This window comes from Neophocaena asiaeorientalis, unplaced genomic scaffold (genome assembly GCF_003031525.2).
Source record: "Neophocaena asiaeorientalis asiaeorientalis breed wild unplaced genomic scaffold, Neophocaena_asiaeorientalis_V1.1 scaffold41, whole genome shotgun sequence".
Lineage (NCBI taxonomy): Eukaryota > Metazoa > Chordata > Mammalia > Artiodactyla > Phocoenidae > Neophocaena > Neophocaena asiaeorientalis.
This window is the reverse complement of record NW_020171994.1, coordinates 1,730,726-1,750,304: the sequence shown is the minus strand read 5'-3', so window position 1 is coordinate 1,750,304 and position 19,579 is coordinate 1,730,726. Positions and strand designations below refer to the sequence as shown.

Below are 19,579 nucleotides of genomic sequence, written 5' to 3'. Positions count from 1 at the left end.
CTTCTCCTTTTTCATTTCTAATTCTATTGATTTGAGTCTTTCCCTTTTTTTCTTGATGAGTCTGACTAATGGTTTATCAATTTTGTTTATCTTCTCAAAGAACCAGCTTTTAGTTTTATTGATCATTTCTATTGTGTCCTTCATTTCTTTTTCATTTATTTCTGATCTGATCTTTATGATTTCTTATCTTCTGCTAACTTTGGGTTTTTTGTTCTTCTTTCTCTAATTCCTTTAGATGTAATGTTAGGTTGTTTATTTGAGATTTTTCTTGTTTCTTGAGGTAGGATTGTATTGCTATATACTTCCCTCTTATAGGTACTTTTGCTGCATCCCGTAGGTTTTGGGTCATCGTGTTTTCATTGTCATTTGTTTCTAGGTACTTTTTGATTTCCTCTTTGATTTCTTCAGTTATCTCTTGGTTATTTACTAGCATTTTGTTTAGCCTCCATGCATTTGTATTTTTTACAGATTTTTTCCTGTAATTGATATCTAGTCTCATAGTATTGTGGTTGGAAAAGATACTTGGTACGATTTCAGTTTTCTTAAATTTACCAAAGCTTGACTTGTGACCCACGATATCATCTATCCTGGAGAATGTTCCACGAGCACTTGAGAGGAAAGTGTATTCTGTTGTTTTTGGATGGAATGCCCTTAAATATCAATTAAGTCCATCTTGTTTAATATGTCATTTAAAGCTTGTGGTTCCTTATTTATTTTCTGCAATTGTTTTTAGATCATTTCCAGAATTATGTAGTAGGTCTTTTATCATACTGTATCCAGATGTAAGCAGAAGAAAAGTTTCTCTGCATTTTTGTGTTGGATTCATTCCTTATTTTTAGTTCTGTCTCGTTGGTAATAGCTTTGATTTTCCTTAGAAGAGCATATCTTCCACACACATTAGCCCTATATGACAATAATAGGGAACCATATGGTGATTGAGAGAGAATATATCAGGTATCTGTAAGGCTTAGTCTGAAGTAGTTATCTAGAATGTCATTGTAGTTTTACCATCTTACTGTACTCACTAAGCATGATTGAATAGGGTGAAAATGTGGGTTTGGGAGTTTGGGTATCTTTCTTACAGTGTCTTCTCTTTGGAGATTAAAAAATGGCTTCTAATTTTACAGGTTTCCCTGGAATTCCAGGACCTCCAGGAGCACCTGGGACACCTGGAAGAATTGGTCTAGAAGGTCCTTCTGGGCCACCAGGCTTTCCAGGACTAAAGGTCTGAGACATATTAATTTATTTTTTATTCTTTTTCTATTCCCCCTACCTTCCTTAGCCTTCTCTATTTTGATTTAGACATCGTCCCAAGGCTTCACTGTATAAATAAAACTTAACTTATTGTATTTTTATTTAAAAATATTTAATTCCAAATACTTTTTAATAGTCCAAGGGGTCAAATTTGAAGCAAAAAAAAAGAAGTTTCTGAACCTGTTTAGAGTGACTGGTTATATGATGAGATGAGATGAGAGAATACAATCATCAGCTTCCCCTGTGCTTTTCTGTAATACCATCATTCCATTTAATCTCTGTCCATGTCTGTGTGATGTTTGGTTGAAATGGTATTGAATATCATGCCAAGTACTTCTCATACGTTTCCCCTCTGTCCCAATTCCATCCCAGATACTTAATGCAAATCATTGCTATCGACTTAATACTAATAATGGTACTGTGTTTGAGTTGGTTTCTGTCCCTCTTACTACATTTTAGCTAATGTAAAATTTTCCTTAGTCAGTCTTCAGCAAACTGCCATGGTACGTAATTATCCTAACTGTTCCTGTATTTTCTCTGTGTTTAATTAATTTAAACTTCCTGTGTTTTTATGATTACTATCAATAACTTTTTTCCATGGGAAGAAAAATTGACCATGGCCACAGTTGTCATGAGAAATCACTTCTCTATTGATTGTTTTTATTTTATTATTAACCTTTTCAAATGAATGCAAAAGTAAAAGGAATAATACAGTGAACTTTCATATATCCATGACTCAGATTCCAAATTATCAAGATTTTATATTTGCTTCATCTATGCTTTTTTTCTTTGCTGAAGTATTTTAACCCAAATCTCAATACTGTGTCGTTTCACCTATAACTATCTATACTTCAGTATTCATCTCTAAGTAAACAGACATTATATAGAAAACTCACAATTCTTTTATCATACTTAGTCAAATTTAAAATAATCATCTAATACAGTACCCAGTCTGTAATCATATTTCATCACTTCGGTTCTTTAATGTCATGCTGTCTCAGTTAGTTCTTTTTTGTCCTGAAACCAGACCAAATAATTCAGTTTGTTTTACTAAGCCCAGTTTCCTATCCTTCCAGATGTTCTGTCCTGCATGCCAATTACTTTTCATTTAATTATCCTACTCCCTTTGCCATGGCGGGGGGGATATTACCTTGTATTTTCTGCTTTAAATTCTCTGTAGTAAACAGTAAACACCAAGAAAGTCATGGGAGTCTTTGTTGTGTTTTATCATGTGTATGCTCAAGGGAGAACCAGGATTTGGGCTACCTGGGCCACCTGGGCCTCCAGGACTCCCAGGTTTCAAAGGAATACTTGGTCCAAAAGGGGATCGTGGTTTCCCAGGACCTCAAGGTCCTCCAGGACAAGCTGGCTTGGATGGGCTACCTGGACCAAAAGGTATGGAGGCTGTTGCTACTTCTCAATTTGCTTTTAAATTTATAGAAATTGAAACTGTTGTGACAGTTTATGGGTGATAATCCCAATTAACTAGAAAGCCTATGCTGCCACTCTATCATGGCTTTTTTTTGTAATCCTCCATTGGTATATGTTGTGTTTTATTTCATTGTATAGATGATACAATAATATATGTATTGAAGTAACACTTTTGTAAAAGTCTTCCCTTTACCCCATATCCATCCATTATGTTCCTCCCCATCCTATATGTAGCCATTTTTTAGTTACTTATTTGTTCTTCTGGTGTTCCTTCATACAAATACAAGCCAATAAGAATATATATATATATATACACTTTAACATCTTTATTGGAGTATAATTGCTTTACAATGGTGTGTTAGTTTCTGCTTTATAACAAAGTGAATCAGCTATACATATACATACATCCCCATATCTCCTCCCTCTTGCGTCTCCCTCCCACCCTCCCTATCCCACCCCTCTAGGTGGTCACAAAGCACTGAGCTGATCTCCCTGTGCTAAAGAAGAATAAAGAATATATGTATTTTTATTTACTACCTTTCTCAAAAGATAGAGTACTACCTTTTGCACTTTACTTATTTCATTTAACTTTATATTCTAGAGAATCCTCCATGTTAGTACATAGAGATTATGATTTTTTTAAAAATAGTTGCCTAGTATTGGATTGCTTGGGTATGCCATGTTTTATTCTACCAGTTGCTAGACTGTGTTTTTGGCAATATTTTCTTATTAGAAATAATGCCACACAGAATAATCTTGCATACATGTTATTTCATGTGTGTACAGCTGTAATGTTAGAATAGAGTAATAAAAATGGGTTTTCTGAATGGAAGGGCAAATGCATTTCTAGATATTGACAGATTCTTCTCCATTTGTACCTTTTTACACTCCCCCCCAAAATGTATGGGTGTGCTTGTTTCCCCACAGCCTTGCTAAATGAGTATGTTGATAAACTCTTGGATTTTTGCCAAACTGTTGGAAACAAGTAGGTATCTCAGTATAGTTTTTTAAACATTTTATTGTGAAAAATCTCAAACACACAGAAAAATTAACAAGAATTGTACAGTGAAAACCCATCTATCTACCACCTAGATTCTACAATTCACATTTTATCTCTCTGCCAACATTTAATTTTTTTTTTTGCGGTACACGGGCCTCTCACCACTGTGGCCTCTCCTGTTGTGGAGCACAGGCTCTGGATGCGCAGGCCCAGCGGCCATGGCTCACGGGCCCAGCCACTCTGCGGTATGTGGGATCCTCCCGCTCTGGGGCACGACCCCATGTCCCCCGCATCAGCAGGCGGACTCCCAACCACTTAGCCACCAGGGAAGCCCTCAACATTTAATTTTAAAAAAAATTTTTATATAAAGCAAAGTAGAAAGAAGTTTACAGTGACTACTGTATACCCACCATTAATATTCTACTATCAACATTTTACTACGCATGATTTGTCACGTATTTGTTCATCCCTTTCTACTTTCATTGACTTATTTTTAATGCGTTTCAAAATAAATTACAGTAGCAATGCACTTCTCCCTAAATACTGCAGCATGCATGTCTATGGTTGTTCTTTTTCTTTTGATATACTACCAAATGTAAAATAGATAGCTAGTGAGGGAAGACATATGGGAACATATGTATATGTATAGCTGATTCACTTTGTTATAAAGCAGAAACTAACACACCATTGTAAAGCAATTATACCCCAATAAAGATGTTTAAAAAAAAAATGAAATGTGCAAATCTTAAGAGTACATTTTCTGGATTTTAACAGATGCATACTCCTGTTTAACCAAACCCCTATCAAGATATGATCCCAGAAATTTTCCTTTTGCCCCTTTCCTCAGTCCTAGCCCCAATATCCACAGTGGCAACCATACGGTAATGATTTTTTTCATCAAAAATTAATTCTACCTGTTCTAGAAATCCTTTGGAATTATACAGCATGTACTTTCTTTGTAAGACTTCCTTCACTCAGATTATTGTTTTTCAGATTCCTTCATGTTGTTGTGTTTATCAGTAGTCCTTTTTTTTTTAATGAGCATTTCATTGTATAAGTATACCAAAGTTTGTTTATCCATTCTCTGTAGATGGACACCTGGACTGTGTCAAAGTGTTTGGCTATTATGAGGGAAACTCTTAAGAACATTCTTTTACTACTTTTTTTTAATGGACATGTGCTTTCATTATGCTTGAGTAAATACCTAAGAGTAGAATTGTTGGGTCATAAGACAGGTGCATGTTAGTTGTATAAGACACTACTAGACCTTTTTCAGGGAACCCTTGTACATCATTGGTAGGAATGTAAATTGGTACACCCACTGTAGAAAACAGTATGGAAGTTTCTCAAAAAACTACAAGTAGAACTACCATATGATCCAGCGATCCCACTCCTGGGCATATATCCAGAGAAAACCACAATTCAAAACGACACATGCACCCCAGAATTCACTGCAGCACTATTTACAATAGTCAGGTCATAGAAGCAACCTAAATGCCCATCAATAGACGAATGGATAAAGAAGACGTGGCACATATATACGATGGACTATTACTCAGCCATAAAAAGGAATGAAATTGTGCCATTTGCAACAACATGAATGGACTTGGAGGGTATTATGCTTAGTGAAATAAGTCAGACAGAGAAAGACAAATAATGTATGATAGGACTTATATGTAGAATCTAAAAAATAAAACAAAATAGTGGATATAACAAAAAGGAAACAGTCTCACAGAAATAGAGAACAAACTAGTGGTTACTGGTGGAGAGAGGGAAGGGGGAGGGGTAAGATAGGGTAGGGGATTAAGAGGTACAAACTACTATGTACTATAAAATAAATAAGCTACAAGGATATATTGTACAGCACAGGGAGAATATAGCCAATATTTTATAATAACTATAAATGGAGTATAACCTTTAAAATTGTGAATCACTATGTTGTACACCTGAAACTTATATAATATTGTAAATCAACTATAACTCAATAATAGAAGAAGGAAATTACTAGACCTTTTCCCAAAATGGTTGTATCATTTTCTAACTAATACGGTATGAAAGTTTCAGTTGTTCCACATTCTCTCCAACATTTGGTTTTATTAGTCTTTTCATTTTTGAACTTTAGTAGGTATGTAGGTAATGTATTTCGGTTTTAGTTTGCATTCTCTTTTTATTGTTAAGTTGGAAGTGACCTTTACGTATCCTGCATACTGGTTCTTTGTCAAATACATGTTTATGAGTATTTTATCCCTATCTGGCTTGCCTAGTGTATTTTGATGAGCAAAAGTTTTAATTTTATTGATTTTTCATTTATCAGTTTTTTTCTTATTTGATTATTATTTTCTGTGTTTTATCTAAGAAAACTTTCCCTGTTCCAAAGTTGCAAATATATTCTTTTTTATTTTGTAAATGTTATAGTTTTAGCTTTTATGTTGGAGACTATCATCCATTTCAAATAAGTTTTACTTAGTATCATTTATTTAAAATAGCTCCCTCCTCATTGGATTATTTTGGTGTCTGTGTCAAAAATCAAACGACTGTTTATGTGTGGGTGTATTTCTGTGCTGTCAGTTCTGCTTATCTACCTTACTATCCTTAAGTTCCTACCAACTGTTTATATTACACTAGCTTTACAGTAAGACTTGATGTCAGGTAATATAAGTTCTCCAACTTTTTTCTTTTTTAAAAATTTATTTGGATATACTAGGTCCTTTTCCTTTACTCTCAGGGTAGTTTAAAATTTGTATTTCCATTATTATGAGAGAAATTGACCATCTTTTCATATATTTAAAGGACATACATATTTTTTCCTGTAAACTGCTCATGTCCTTTGCTCATTTCTTTATTGGTTTCTTCTATCCCCTTGATTTTGATTTCCCTAATTAGGTATATGAATAGAATTAGTCTAACTGGTTTGGCAATTGTTTTTTTTTCTTTCTGGTTTGCAAGGAAGTAGGCTCTCCTGGTCAACGTTTTGGCCTCCAGAAAATAATCTGAAGAACCCCATGCTTCTGAAACACGTTGGATTGATTCCTATTAAAGCAATAAAACAGCATTGCCAAATTTAACCAGCCTATATTCTGCCAGCAAGAGCCCCAAACTAACCCAATCCAAATTGTTCTCAGATAAGCGCTTTTAAAAATACCTTCCTGTCTTTGAGTACACAATTCTGGCCGGCTGTGAACTGTAACACCCAAAGTTACAGATAGTGTTTCCCATCAGTTACCTCCCCCAGCTTAAACCTGTGACCCCCCAAACTTGCAGATAGAAACATTTCAAATGATAAGCTATGTGGCAAACAGTCTCCATATAGAAATTACTCACTCATTATACTTTGTTTATGAAAATATCCTTGAGACAGAGGTTGGGAAGAAAGGGGTTGAAGCCCATTTTAAACATCAGCTCTTTATCAAGCATTTGCCTAACCCTTGAAAGGAAGCATAGGATCCCCATATCCTAATAGGAATCATTCCCAAATATTAAAACCTCAGTACAGTTCCTAAGGTGCTAGGAAAAAAAGAATTTGGGGCTTTCTGCCACGTAATTCCTTTATTCCTCAAACATTCATTATGTTCTTATTCTGTGTCTATTACTACTTGAATTGTTAGAAACACAAAGGCATAGACTCTGCTCTTGAAGATCTCAGAGATTGTTCTCTACTATAAGAAAATCTAGGTGGTATCACCATGATAGTGTTTATCTCAACTGGAACTTTTATGAATATGTATCACTAATGTTTTGGACCAATAGACCATAGTCAAAACACAGCAAGCAGATCACAATAAAAGTTCACCCACCAGATATACTTACACCAGTGGCTGGGTATCAGAACTTAGTGACTAAACTATAGGAGAAATTGGTACAGCATCTTCAAGGCAACATAGTGACCAATAATAAATTAATAAGGCTAATATCCATCAGGAAAGAACTATAAGAGGAAGAAAATGTGCTTAATACTGAACATTGGAATCATTAAACAAAAAAGAAAAAAAATGATGACTTTGGAAGCATTTAGTTTACCTCATATGTTACTTTTGTTCAGGGCTGCATCTAAGGTGCCTTGGGAAGCTTCATATACAAGGTGACATTTGAACTGAATCTTTAGGGAAGGATGTTCCAGGTAGCAGAATTACGTGCAAAATAGCATTGTGACAAATAGAATAGTGTGTTTGTAAATATTGAAACAAGAAATAAAATATAATTTGCAAAAAATCTATATCATATCTAGAAATTAATAAAACAAAATGTGCCTAATGTATTTGTGGGAAAAATTAAAACTCTATTATTAACAGCTTGAAACTTGTGTTTTGAAAAATGGTAGAATTAACTGGTTAATAAATGTGTGTAGATGGGAGGAGACATGTGTAGATGGGAAGAGACAGTCAATTCTCCCCAGATTTGTCTGCAAATATACTGCATTTTCAGTGAGAATTCAAGTAGAAATTTTCTGGATATGACATAACTGATTCTGAAACTTGATATTTAGCAAATATATGATAAAACATACTACAAACTCATTGTAATTATAACTTGTGAACCAATGCTAAAGGCTAGTGACTCAGCTATTTTTGTTTTTAATATCTAAACTATATTTATTCCTTAAAGGTGACATTGGACCAAATGGACAACCTGGGACAATGGGACCTCCTGGGCTGCCAGGAACAGGTGTTCAGGGACTACCAGGGCCACCAGGAATTCCTGGACCAATAGGTCAACCTGGTAAGATTGGAGTAAATGTGCATTTTGTAGCACTAATTATGTAGAGGTTGATTAGCCCCTCAATGAAGTGTAACCTATGTAACTGTCTTCCAGAAAACAGATTTGCGAGTTAACATGTCCACTTATATAATTATGTAAAAGTGAAAGAGCACAGATCACTACATAAGAGCTACTTTAATCCCTGATATTTCCCCTCTCTGTTAATTTAAAATTGATCTATTAACAACAGTGCAATTTAACAATTGCAGTGTGTTGCCATGGCTTATAATCATTGAGCTAGTCATAGCCTTGGAATCCCAGACCTTCTAGTGCTAATCATTTCAGACCTGAGTAGCTATATGGCATTAATAGACCTTTGTGGAACCTCGTAACATTTCTTAGCACATGAGAACTAGGGTTAAAAAAGTTCTTTGAAAAATATTTCTTAGGCATTCTCAATTTTTTTAATAAGATAAGTGAGTTTACTTGAATTTTCTCTTCTTTTGCCCATAAATCAGCATTTACTTTGCAACTCATAAGCACGCTAAGGTTTTTCTTAATATGAATACTCAGAAAAGTTTTGTCAGCTTGTAACCTAATAGAGAATCGTATGATTCCTCTATGTTTGTGTGAGAGCTTACTCGAGTTTGTGGATTCTGAGCCATCTGGTGATGTGAATTATTTTTATCTTAATCTAGACAGGCATAGTAAGGGCCACACTTGGGCCAAGATTATGTTATTGCAAAGCACTATAATAATATATGAAATTAAAACAAATATGGAACATTTCATCATTCCTTACTTCACATGAATACATCGGATGACTTAAACGCACCGTTCAGATATACATACATTGACTTTGAAACAATGGAATATATTTTCTGACCTTAAATGCCAATAGGTATTTTGTTAGTTATTATGCTAAACATCTAGAAACACTGATTAACAATATAAAAACCTGGAAAGTAAAGGTTATTTTTGCTTATGTCCTATTTTAAACATTTATTTTATGGCACATTATACCGTTTTTTTAGTGGCCCCTAACATGTCACTACTGATTTAGAAATAAGAAAACTTACAGTGTTGCTTTGAACCAGCTTGTTAAAAAGTAAGTGCTTCAACATTCATGAGAAAATCATCTGTCCAACTAGCAGAGGGGTCTTGAGAGAAAACAATTAATTTTTAGGTTTGGCCATTATAGTCTTGGCCCGCTGTTTCACAAAATGGCTAAAATGAATTTATCATTTCTGTTGTGTTTTGTCATTTATTTTATTTCCCAAAATTGCATGAGGTTTTGGAAGCATTTTGAATTCTTAAATCACAGCTTAGCAAGAATAAAAAGAGACCACTGTTAATACCAATACGAACAAAATAAAAATACATTCATTTGTGCTTTATGCCTTTTCAAATTTAGCTAATGCTCTACGATGTTTCATTCATCTAATGTTTCTTTTTAACTGATGGATATATAGGTATATTTATAAAGTCCATATAGAATGGGCAGGGGGAAAAGTAATGATGCTGAATTTAATCTCATCTCTTCCTTCTGTAAATATATATTTTGCTACAGAATTGAAGATCTTAACTAATATGGTTCAACAAACAAATGAAGTTAACAGCAACTGCCATGAAAATGTATTGAATTCATTCTTATTAATATAGAAATGTTCTCAAATCACAATTTTTTTTACCACAGGATGACCACATTTTGTATTTGATAATAGCAACATGTACTCACTTTTAAAGTAAATTTTATTTGTATCACCAAAGCAGAATATTATCTTAGTCCGTTTCAAAAATACCATAATTTCTGTTTGTACATCTCGATAACAGGATGATCAGCAAGGCTACTACTAATATCTTGATACACCTGACTTATACTGCATGGCTGAAATTCTAACTACCAATTTTTTTCTAATAAGAAGCTTATTAAATATACTTGCTGTGTTTCATTTTGTAGTAGAAAACTTAATGCAAAGTATTCTATGTTGTCATTTCTCCAGAAATATATGCTTTTCAGGCTTTTCTTTTGACTCCAGTTTTCTATTATTTAATTAAGCTTTACTGTTTGTCATTCTCTTTTCCATAGCAGGCTGTACAGTTTAATGCATGTTTATAAGTTAAAGACCTGTTGAATATCAATTCCTCATTTGGCAGTAGGGAAATACATTTTTTAAAAAATGCTAAGGGACAAGAAGCAAAATGCTTTTCACCCCATGCCCTAGTAACCCAGGCAGAAATGGAAGTTTTTGGTTCTTATTATTTGGTCTGACCAATAACTAGAAGATAATTGCTTTAGTTAATCTTTTTAGAGGTCAGTTAAATATACTCAATTCCATGTCTACAGATAATACCCTAACCTGAGTTAGATGTGGTGTAACACTTGCCCAGCCTCAGGAACACGTGCATGGCTGAATCAGCTCAGGCTCATCACCAGTAATGTGAATCAAAGGAACAAGGAATTAGTCATGTCATTTTTATAGATGAAGGAGAGTACATTGTAGTTTTCTAACTTTTTTTGGCTGTAAAACCCTTGGGCTGTGTGTGTGTGTATGTAAAATTTCCACAGATAATGCATGCTTTTGGAATTTTCTCTTTTTTCCCATAAACTCATTCCATTTGGCTGCAAATAAATTTAGAGCATTATATACCTCTAATGTACTTAGCCTCTATAGATACATCCATATAATTCCTTTTATTGTATAAGGAGATTCAGCAGAGCCTTTGAATTTATATTGACTTCCTTCATTCTGGATCTCACCAGGATGCCAATTCCTGACATAGTCATGGAAAAGATCTATGCTGTGAAAAAAACACAGCATAATATCTGTTACTACTACTAATGACAATGCAGAGATCTTTGCCTAGTACATGTAGTTTGCTTAATCATAGACTGCACTAATAATTATTGAGTTATCTGTACCTAACCTGCTACAGTATAAAATCAAGTTTATTTTTAAATTCTAACTAACCTTTACGAGCTTAAATTCCAAAGTGATCATTCACAGCAATATAAAGATCAGAGATAAACAAGAGTGTAAAGCTGATCTGCATCAAAAAGTATTACTTTTTGTGAATGTAAATATTTTATTGTGTCCCTGTTGGCAAACACATTTATAGTATATGTTATATGAGCATCTGAGCAAATGCCTAAAATACATTTCTTTACTGATTACTAATATATGTTAGTAGTGAATCAATATCTAATAAATTCTATTCGTAGACTTTTTGTTCTAATCTTTACATGGTTAGTTTTGTTTCCTAACCTAATGAATCTTTTTGCAACTTGCTTCTGCTTGGGTGGTTCATCTTGCTGCTGAACTGTAACTTCCTGCCTCTTGAACTTCAGGTCTACCAGGTACTGTAGTTCTCTCTCAAAAGCCTTATCTTTTTCTTTTTTAATATTGAGAATTTATTATACTAGAGCAAATAGAAAATATCATTCAAATATAATAGGATCATCGTAAAAGATGCAAGAGATATTTCATGAAAATGGTTCTGAGAAACTGTAAATAGGATATTTCCTTTGATTTATTATCTTTTGAGCTCTATTGAGGTATAATAGACAAATAGAATTGTAATATGTTTCAAATGTACAATGTGATTATTTGATATATGTATACGTGGTAAAAGGATTTTCACAATCAAGTTAACACATCCATCACCTCACATATTTTCTGCGTTTTGTGTGTGAGAACCCCTAAGTTCTACTCTATTAGCGAGTTGCAGTTATACAATACAGTATTATCGATGATAGTCACCATGTTATACATTAAATCCTCAGACCTTATTCATCTTTTTTTTCCCCAAAAGCCATATCTTCAAGCTTTAAACTTGGAAAACAAACAAGATTTCTCCAGATTGAAGTCTTTGGTTTCTTTTAATTATTTTGTAGAACCGCTCTCTTGGAGCATATTTCAAAGGACTAATTAGTTATCTTGAAAACTCAGCTATTAAAAACTACTTGGGCTGTAATATAACAACAGACAGTGATTCATATAGGGCTATAATTGTACACATGATTAGGTATCTCATCATATTTAATAAATATAATATAAAATATCTCTCCCCTTTTAATAATCGTTTTACTACGAAATGACAGCATTGGAATCATCACTACTGTACCAACTAAATGGAATTCTCTAATCTTCAAAGTGAATTTAATCAGTTTAAAGGCATGCTGGTATATGACATCAAACAGGTCTTAAAATGCCAGTGTCTTGCTCTCTTATAAAAGTAATTGTCTGTGAATCTTTAACAGTAATAAAATTAGGTCTTATTGTTGAAGGGATGCTTGGAATGGTCACCTGTTTCATCCCACAGCTTTCAGTCAGTTATGGCACATCCCCATTTAACAGATGAGGACCAACAACATTAAGTTACTTAATAAGTCACGTAGCTGATAGGTATTGGAGTGTGAACTTGCACCATGTTTGTAGTGTAATTCTTTTCACTAAACATATTCTTTTTTAGCCACCTTGTTTCCTGGAGTATATTTTTGCAATGACATATTTTTTCTATAAAATCCTGGCTGGATTACCGTGAAACAAAAGTTAACAACAAAGACTAATAATAATGTATTATTAAAACAACATGTAAAACAAAGCCAAAATAAAGTCAAAAGGGCCCACGTAACTTACTTATTCAGTAATTAATCTTTTTATGGATTACAGAAATACATCTTTATAATTCATAATACCTTAGAGCAATGCAAATCCAAGTGTGGTCAATGGACCAATGTCGAATTGCAAACTGTTTGTTACCAGTCTGCACTGGAATTAGAAGAAATAGAGAGTAAGCATTTAGAAACTTTTATAGCAGTTTGACAATGTAATTATATTTATTGAATATAATAACCAAAAGGTAGGATTGTATTTTATATGTCTTTAATTTTAGTATTTTAGTAATTTTTATTGTGTTTTATTAAAAAAATAGTCCATGATGGACCAGGAATTAAGAAAAGATTGATCGTTCATGAGAAATAATTTCAGAAGCACTTTCTTAGAGAAATATACTTGAGAATCCTAAACTTTTATTGTTGGTTATTTTCTGTGCATGATGCCAAAAGTATCTCTAACTCACTGTTAGGTTTGTTATATACAGGATTCTATCACTTGTTTGCTAGAAAAATAACCAGATACATCTCTTAAAACTGCTTCAATACTTCTTAATATTGGTTTGTATTAAATAGGCTTGCATGGAATACCAGGAGAGAAGGGGGATCCAGGGCCTCCTGGATTTGATGTTCCAGGACCCCCTGGTGAGAGAGGCAGTCCAGGGATCCCTGGAGCACCAGGTCCTATGGGACCCCCAGGATCACCAGGGCTCCCAGGAAAAGCAGGTGCCTCTGGCTTTCCAGGTAATTTTTAAGTCTTCCCTGATTTTGGATTCAGGAAATTAAAACTAATATGACTCTGGTATATTATCCTCTTGTACTTTTCTGGATTGACACTGTCCTTTAAGAAAAAGTGTTAAATGTCTTTGATTGTAGGAAACTCACTTTGCTATTTGCATTACACTTTTTCTGTCTGAGGGCTCCAGTTATATATTGCTGTGTAACAAATGACCCCAAAATTTAATGATTTAAATCAACCTTTTAATTTTGCTCAAGGTTTGCGGGTCAGGAATTAAGGGATGGCTTGCCAGGGTTGTTTATCTCTGATCCACACGGCATCAGCTGGAGTGGTTGGTGTTGAAGTATCTACTTCTCTGACACCTGAGTGTTCATTGGCCTCTTCACATGGTATCTCATTATCCACAGAGGTACTTCGTGTTATGTTAGTGTCAGGGTAGCTGCTCTCCTTCCAGGGCAGCTGACTTCCAAAAGAGAGAATCCCCAAAACTGAAAGTGAGTGTACTAAGAGCCACAGATGGAAGCTGCAAGACTTCTTATGATCTAGCATTGGGAGTCATACAGTGTCACTTAGTCAAGGGTAAGGCACAGAGTCATCCCAAATTCAAGGGGAGAAGGCTGCTCTAGGCTGTGTATACTAGGAAGTGTGGTTCATTTGGGGACCATCTTTAGAGACTAACTACCACAATGATATAGGCAGTAGTGGTCACTAAGGTTACAATAGTTGGAAAGGGGTGAAACTTAGTGCCTTCCCTCCAAGTTTCAATAGTTTTCCAGTTGACATCTTTAAACTTATCTTTTATCTTTCCAAGGTCAAGGAAAGGTAAAAGATACTTATCGATATTCTTAAAAGGTGCCAAAGGTGAAATGGGTATGATGGGACCTCCAGGCCCAACAGGACCTTTGGGAATTCCTGGCAGGAGTGGTGTTCCTGGTCTCAAAGGTAACATTCAGGGTTTGCTGACAGATGCATGAAAGAAAGAAAATTAAATATTTTACTTTATGTCAATATAGAATATTTTTATTTGACTGCTTTAAAATGAGCAATGCTTACTTGTATTTTGTTTCTTGTATTTTCATGGCATTTAAATAGGTACTGTTTTAAGTTTGGTGGTATGCTTAGCTTGAATACTATGAAACATGGTAAGTGCTTAGCTCAAAATAACAGAATAAAAAAAAAACAGAATATAGGGATTAAATTTTTACTTTTTACAGTCTTTGTAATTGTCCAAGAATCCCAGAAGAGAGATTTTTATTTGAGTGTAAAAGTGTGTGTGAACTCGAGTTATTTATAGACAGTAAATAAGGTGCCTAAGTGTTTTGGGTGGTCAGTGGCCTACCCAACTATGTAACATATGAATAATCTTTATATATGCATTAATCCTGGATGGATAAATCTGATCTGTTGTATCTTCCCCACACATGTTGTGTTTAGGTGATGATGGTTTGCAGGGTCAGCCAGGACTTCCTGGCCCTGCAGGAGAGAAAGGTAGTAAAGGAGAGCCTGGCCTTCCAGGCCTTCCTGGACCAATGGATCCAGATCTGCTGGGCTCAAAAGGAGAGAAAGGGGACCCTGGCCTACCAGGTGAGTGAATGCATTTATTTATTAATGTGTTTCTGCTATATACGAATTTTAATTTTTAATAGCATGGAAAGTGACTTGTAATCCAGGGCTCACCAACAAAAGGCAGTTAGGTGCATCAAATTTTGGTAATGAAAATTAATTTTCACTGATCAACTTTTGTCTGAGTATTTTCTTTGTAGTTTGTCTGTCACAAACTATGAGGTTTTAAAATAGACAGTCACTTTCAGGCCTTCCAGAAAATAGTATATAGGATGTGGTCAAGAGAAAAAAGATCTATAGCCAGAATTACTTGGAAAACAGATTTCAGTGTTTGGAAAATTTGCTGGTCCTTTAAACTTTTTCGCCTTGAAACCAGATGAGGATGAGTGGTACTTTGTTGCCCTGCAGTGTTTTGATATCCACATCATGCTTGACTTTTAAGTACAGTTCATTGTTATTCTACCCTGGAAGAATAAACAAGTATTGGACTTTGAACAGCCAAGCTCAGCTCTGGGGGAGGTCGCTGAAAGTAGGTCTAGGGAATGACTGTGTTGTTACAGTTATTTTATTAGAAGCAAATAAGGTATGAAGTGTAACAGGTTTTTAACATTTAAAATTCCTTTTTTCTTTTTATAAAAGTATAATATATTCATAACAAAGCACCGGAAAATATGAATAAGCACAGATCAATAAATAAAACACAATCCAATCTATATAGAATAGTCTTTCAAACAACATGGAACTTTAAAAACTATCTATGTTTATTTGCAGATCATAGTAAAGTTTGTGACTCTTTCTGTGTTGTAACCATTACTACTGTCGGTCCGCGTGTGAGTGTGTGTGCTGGTGTGTGTGTACACAGATGTTATAAGCTTCCCTATGAGCAGGACCTTGTGGGATTTCTCCTCTAAAAAGAGTGTTAAGGCATTACTGTATACAATCATGAAAGAAGCAAAGCCACCTAATTTTTATTCTTGTTAAAATGAGATACCTTTCTTGACTTACTTCTTTCAAGGCTTCTCTTCTCTTTCCATTATGCCTTCTGCAAAACAGAGGCAGTAAACTGTATTTGCCTGTGATATAGGGTTATTAAAGATAGTTATAGAATCTAAGAGATAGCTTAGAGATAATCCTCCCCAATTCCTTCCTTTTACAGTGTAAGAAACCGAGGCCCAAAGAGGAAAGTGACTTAATTATTGAGTGCTCTGCAATTCTTAATGGTAGCTAAATAAAAAAGTGGGGGATTTTAGTGAGTCCAGTGCTGTTGGTTCATACTATATCAGAATATCACTGTATTTCATTCATATTTCAGAGTTTGGTTAGCTTGCTTCACCAAATTTATTTAATGATATCAGCCTAACTTGTCTTTCTTATACTCATCCTTGGAAGGTATTCCTGGAGTTGCAGGGCCAAAAGGTTATCAGGGTTTGCCTGGAGACCCAGGGCAACCTGGACTGAGTGGACAGCCTGGATTACCAGGACCATCGGGTAAGTATGATAAACCACCTGTAGCAATTGGGTGGTTGATCCTGAACCCTGGAACAAAGTAATTATGTATTTATCATGTGTGATGATGTTTTGAATCTGGTCATGGCAATATGCTTGGGTAGCTACTGAGATACGGAACTCTCCTTAACAAAAATGTTGCCATTTGGCCCAAGTGTCAACAGACAAGATTTGTAGAATATTTTGCTTTGCTCAGTTTCTTCTTTTTGTGGCATCAGTGTGTATGCAAAATCAGAAGTACATCCAAGTAAGGTGCTGTGTTTTATTTATATACATTGCAGCATATGTAAATAAGACAGGTTATCTGGTAGGAGCCTGAAGAATTCACCCTTCTCAGTTCTCTGTCTTCAGATAAGTCAATCATTAAACCATGTAAAACAGATGGCTGCCAATTCTATATTTAAAAGTTTCTAGGGATAAAAATTTCACAGTCTACCTTGGTAATGTGTTATAGCATTAATCACTCTTACAGTCAACATGGATTTGTTTTTCTTATTTCTAATAAAACTCTTTCTTGCTGCTTCTTAAGCCATTTTCTTTTAGTTGGGCCCCTAAGGAATAAAGAGTAGCTCATCTCCATCTTTGTAGGAGCCCTTTAGGTCAGTTATTCTGTTCTGGACTCTGTACTGCATTACCTTGATGTAGTAGGAAGGAGAAATTATCTCCTTTTCTATCCTTCACATATTTTGCATTTTCTTCCCCAAGCTGGAAGACGGTGTGAAAGAAAAAATAAAAGAAAATAATATTTAAGGCAATATTGTGGTCCTTGGAAAATACCTGGGTGACACCACAGAGCTCAAGTATCTAAGCTCTGGGAAGAATGTGTAAGCACAACAGCCATGACTGTTGTGGGGAGATAGTCCAGTACTTCTCCATCAACTCTTATCTATCCCTGGCCTAATGTGCTGAGGGTGTATCATGATAGGTTACCACTTTCCTCTTCTGGTCTCACATGATCAGGCTCTACATGGGAATGCCACTTCTGAATCTTTTAAAAAGAGTCCCTTTATATTGGATTTACCTGTGATAAATATAGCAAGGTACTTACTTATACACAAACAACAAATAAGATTTCAGGTGATTGGAATAGTTTTAGGGCAAGAAACAAGGTGTCTTGGTGAAAGTTTTACATTTTTAAAATAAATTTGTATTAGGAAACCTCTGTTACCATGATTATATTGTAATGTGTTCCTAAAGAGATTTCTTAGGTAACTCTTACCTGTTTTATGCTGAGTTAGATCTGTGGAACTTAATCATATGTTAAGATTTCATCCATTCAATCTCATGCTTGCATTTTAATTACAACCCATACCAGGAAACCAGGAAACCTTAATATTGCTGAGTTGTCTTAATTTTACCAATTTGACTTTTGTAGGTCCCAAGGGTAACCCTGGTCTCCCTGGGAAGCCAGGACTTACAGGACCTCCTGGACTTAAAGGAAACATAGGCGATATGGGTTTTCCAGGTGAGTGATGAAAATTTCCCAAATATTTAGTTCCATTAATGGAAGATGGTTCACTATCTTTGTTATTAGAAATGAGACTGGTGTTGATAGAGTCAAACAGAGACAATATCTAAGGCAGTCAGTGGGTAGAGCTCTCTCATTACCCGAATATTTGAAATGCGAATTAAGAGACAGAGCTTTGGAAAGAATTCACAAACTTACATTGTTTTCTCCAGCATACCCTTTCACTTAAACTTCCTTGAAAAACAGGCTTTTATATAATCCTGGTTGTAAAGCTCATTATTATATATATCAGAATTTGCAGAATTCTTTTTAAAAGTCCTTTTGTTTGGTCATGTGCATCATATATATCCCACAAACAATATTTTGTAAAAGACTGCATATTACATGTTTCTAACAGGCCCCCAGGGTGCAAAAGGGTCTCCTGGACCTCCTGGAGTTCCTGGACAATCTGGATCCCCGGGATTACCTGGACAGAAAGGAGAAAAAGGTGATCCTGGTATTTCAGGCATTGGTCTTCCAGGTCTTCCTGGCCCAAAGGTAATCCTCCTCAGGTATATGCCTGAGCAGATATGATTTTTCTTTAACATTGTACTCGTTCCTAATTCTTACTTAAACAAACTATAGAATGACATGGTATAGTCTGGGCAAGAAGTTCATTCCTTCTCTTTTCTCCTATATTGTAAGGAGATATATTTTAGGTTTGCAGACAGTCCAAAAAAAGGGGGGGAAATCTTTCTGATTTCTTTATTTTCCCTCTATCTTACTCTTTGAGCATGTTTCAGTAACCCAAAAGCATATTTCTGCCTAGTTTGGGTTTTTTTTTTTCCTTTTTAGTGATGGAGTTGTTGGTCTTTGTCCTAATATTATTATTAACTAATTTGAAGAGGCTTATAGGCAAAGTAACTTATAAAATTAATGAAGGTGCAGTAGTATTCTTAACTGCATATCTGAGGTGGTTCTCCGAAAACAGTTTTACATATCTCTCTCTGTCCCTAGTCAGTGTGAAAACTTTGGTGGTATTTCTCAAGCAATCAAATCTAGAACTTGTTTAAGAATCACTGGACTCACAAATGTTTGATAACTGCTTAATTCCATGTAAAAAGGTAGTAATTGCTACTGATTTGCAGAAGTATTTTATGACTAGCAGAGAGGTATCCATTGACTAATATATATGTTGCAAGTATTTTCTCCCAGTGAATTGTTTGTCTTATAACGATGTTTAATCATTCAGTTACAACACAAAACCTGAGAGTATTAGAAAAGGAATTGTGTTGCTCAACTTCCATGAAAGTTCCCACTGAGATAAGA

At 34.9% G+C, this 19,579-nt stretch overlaps 1 protein-coding gene across 1 annotated transcript in view; it reads left to right on the top strand.

The window, feature by feature from the left end:
• Positions 1-19,579, top strand: part of COL4A5 (collagen type IV alpha 5 chain) — a 219,642-nt gene that overhangs the window by 149,530 nt on the left and 50,533 nt on the right. The window contains exons 27-35 of the mRNA XM_024748644.1: positions 1,128-1,225; positions 2,499-2,649; positions 8,288-8,401; positions 13,572-13,739; positions 14,587-14,676; positions 15,169-15,318; positions 16,687-16,785; positions 18,179-18,268; positions 18,669-18,808. Coding sequence (XP_024604412.1) covers positions 1,128-1,225; positions 2,499-2,649; positions 8,288-8,401; positions 13,572-13,739; positions 14,587-14,676; positions 15,169-15,318; positions 16,687-16,785; positions 18,179-18,268; positions 18,669-18,808 — 1,100 coding nt within the window. The remainder of the gene's footprint in view (positions 1-1,127; positions 1,226-2,498; positions 2,650-8,287; positions 8,402-13,571; positions 13,740-14,586; positions 14,677-15,168; positions 15,319-16,686; positions 16,786-18,178; positions 18,269-18,668; positions 18,809-19,579) is intronic.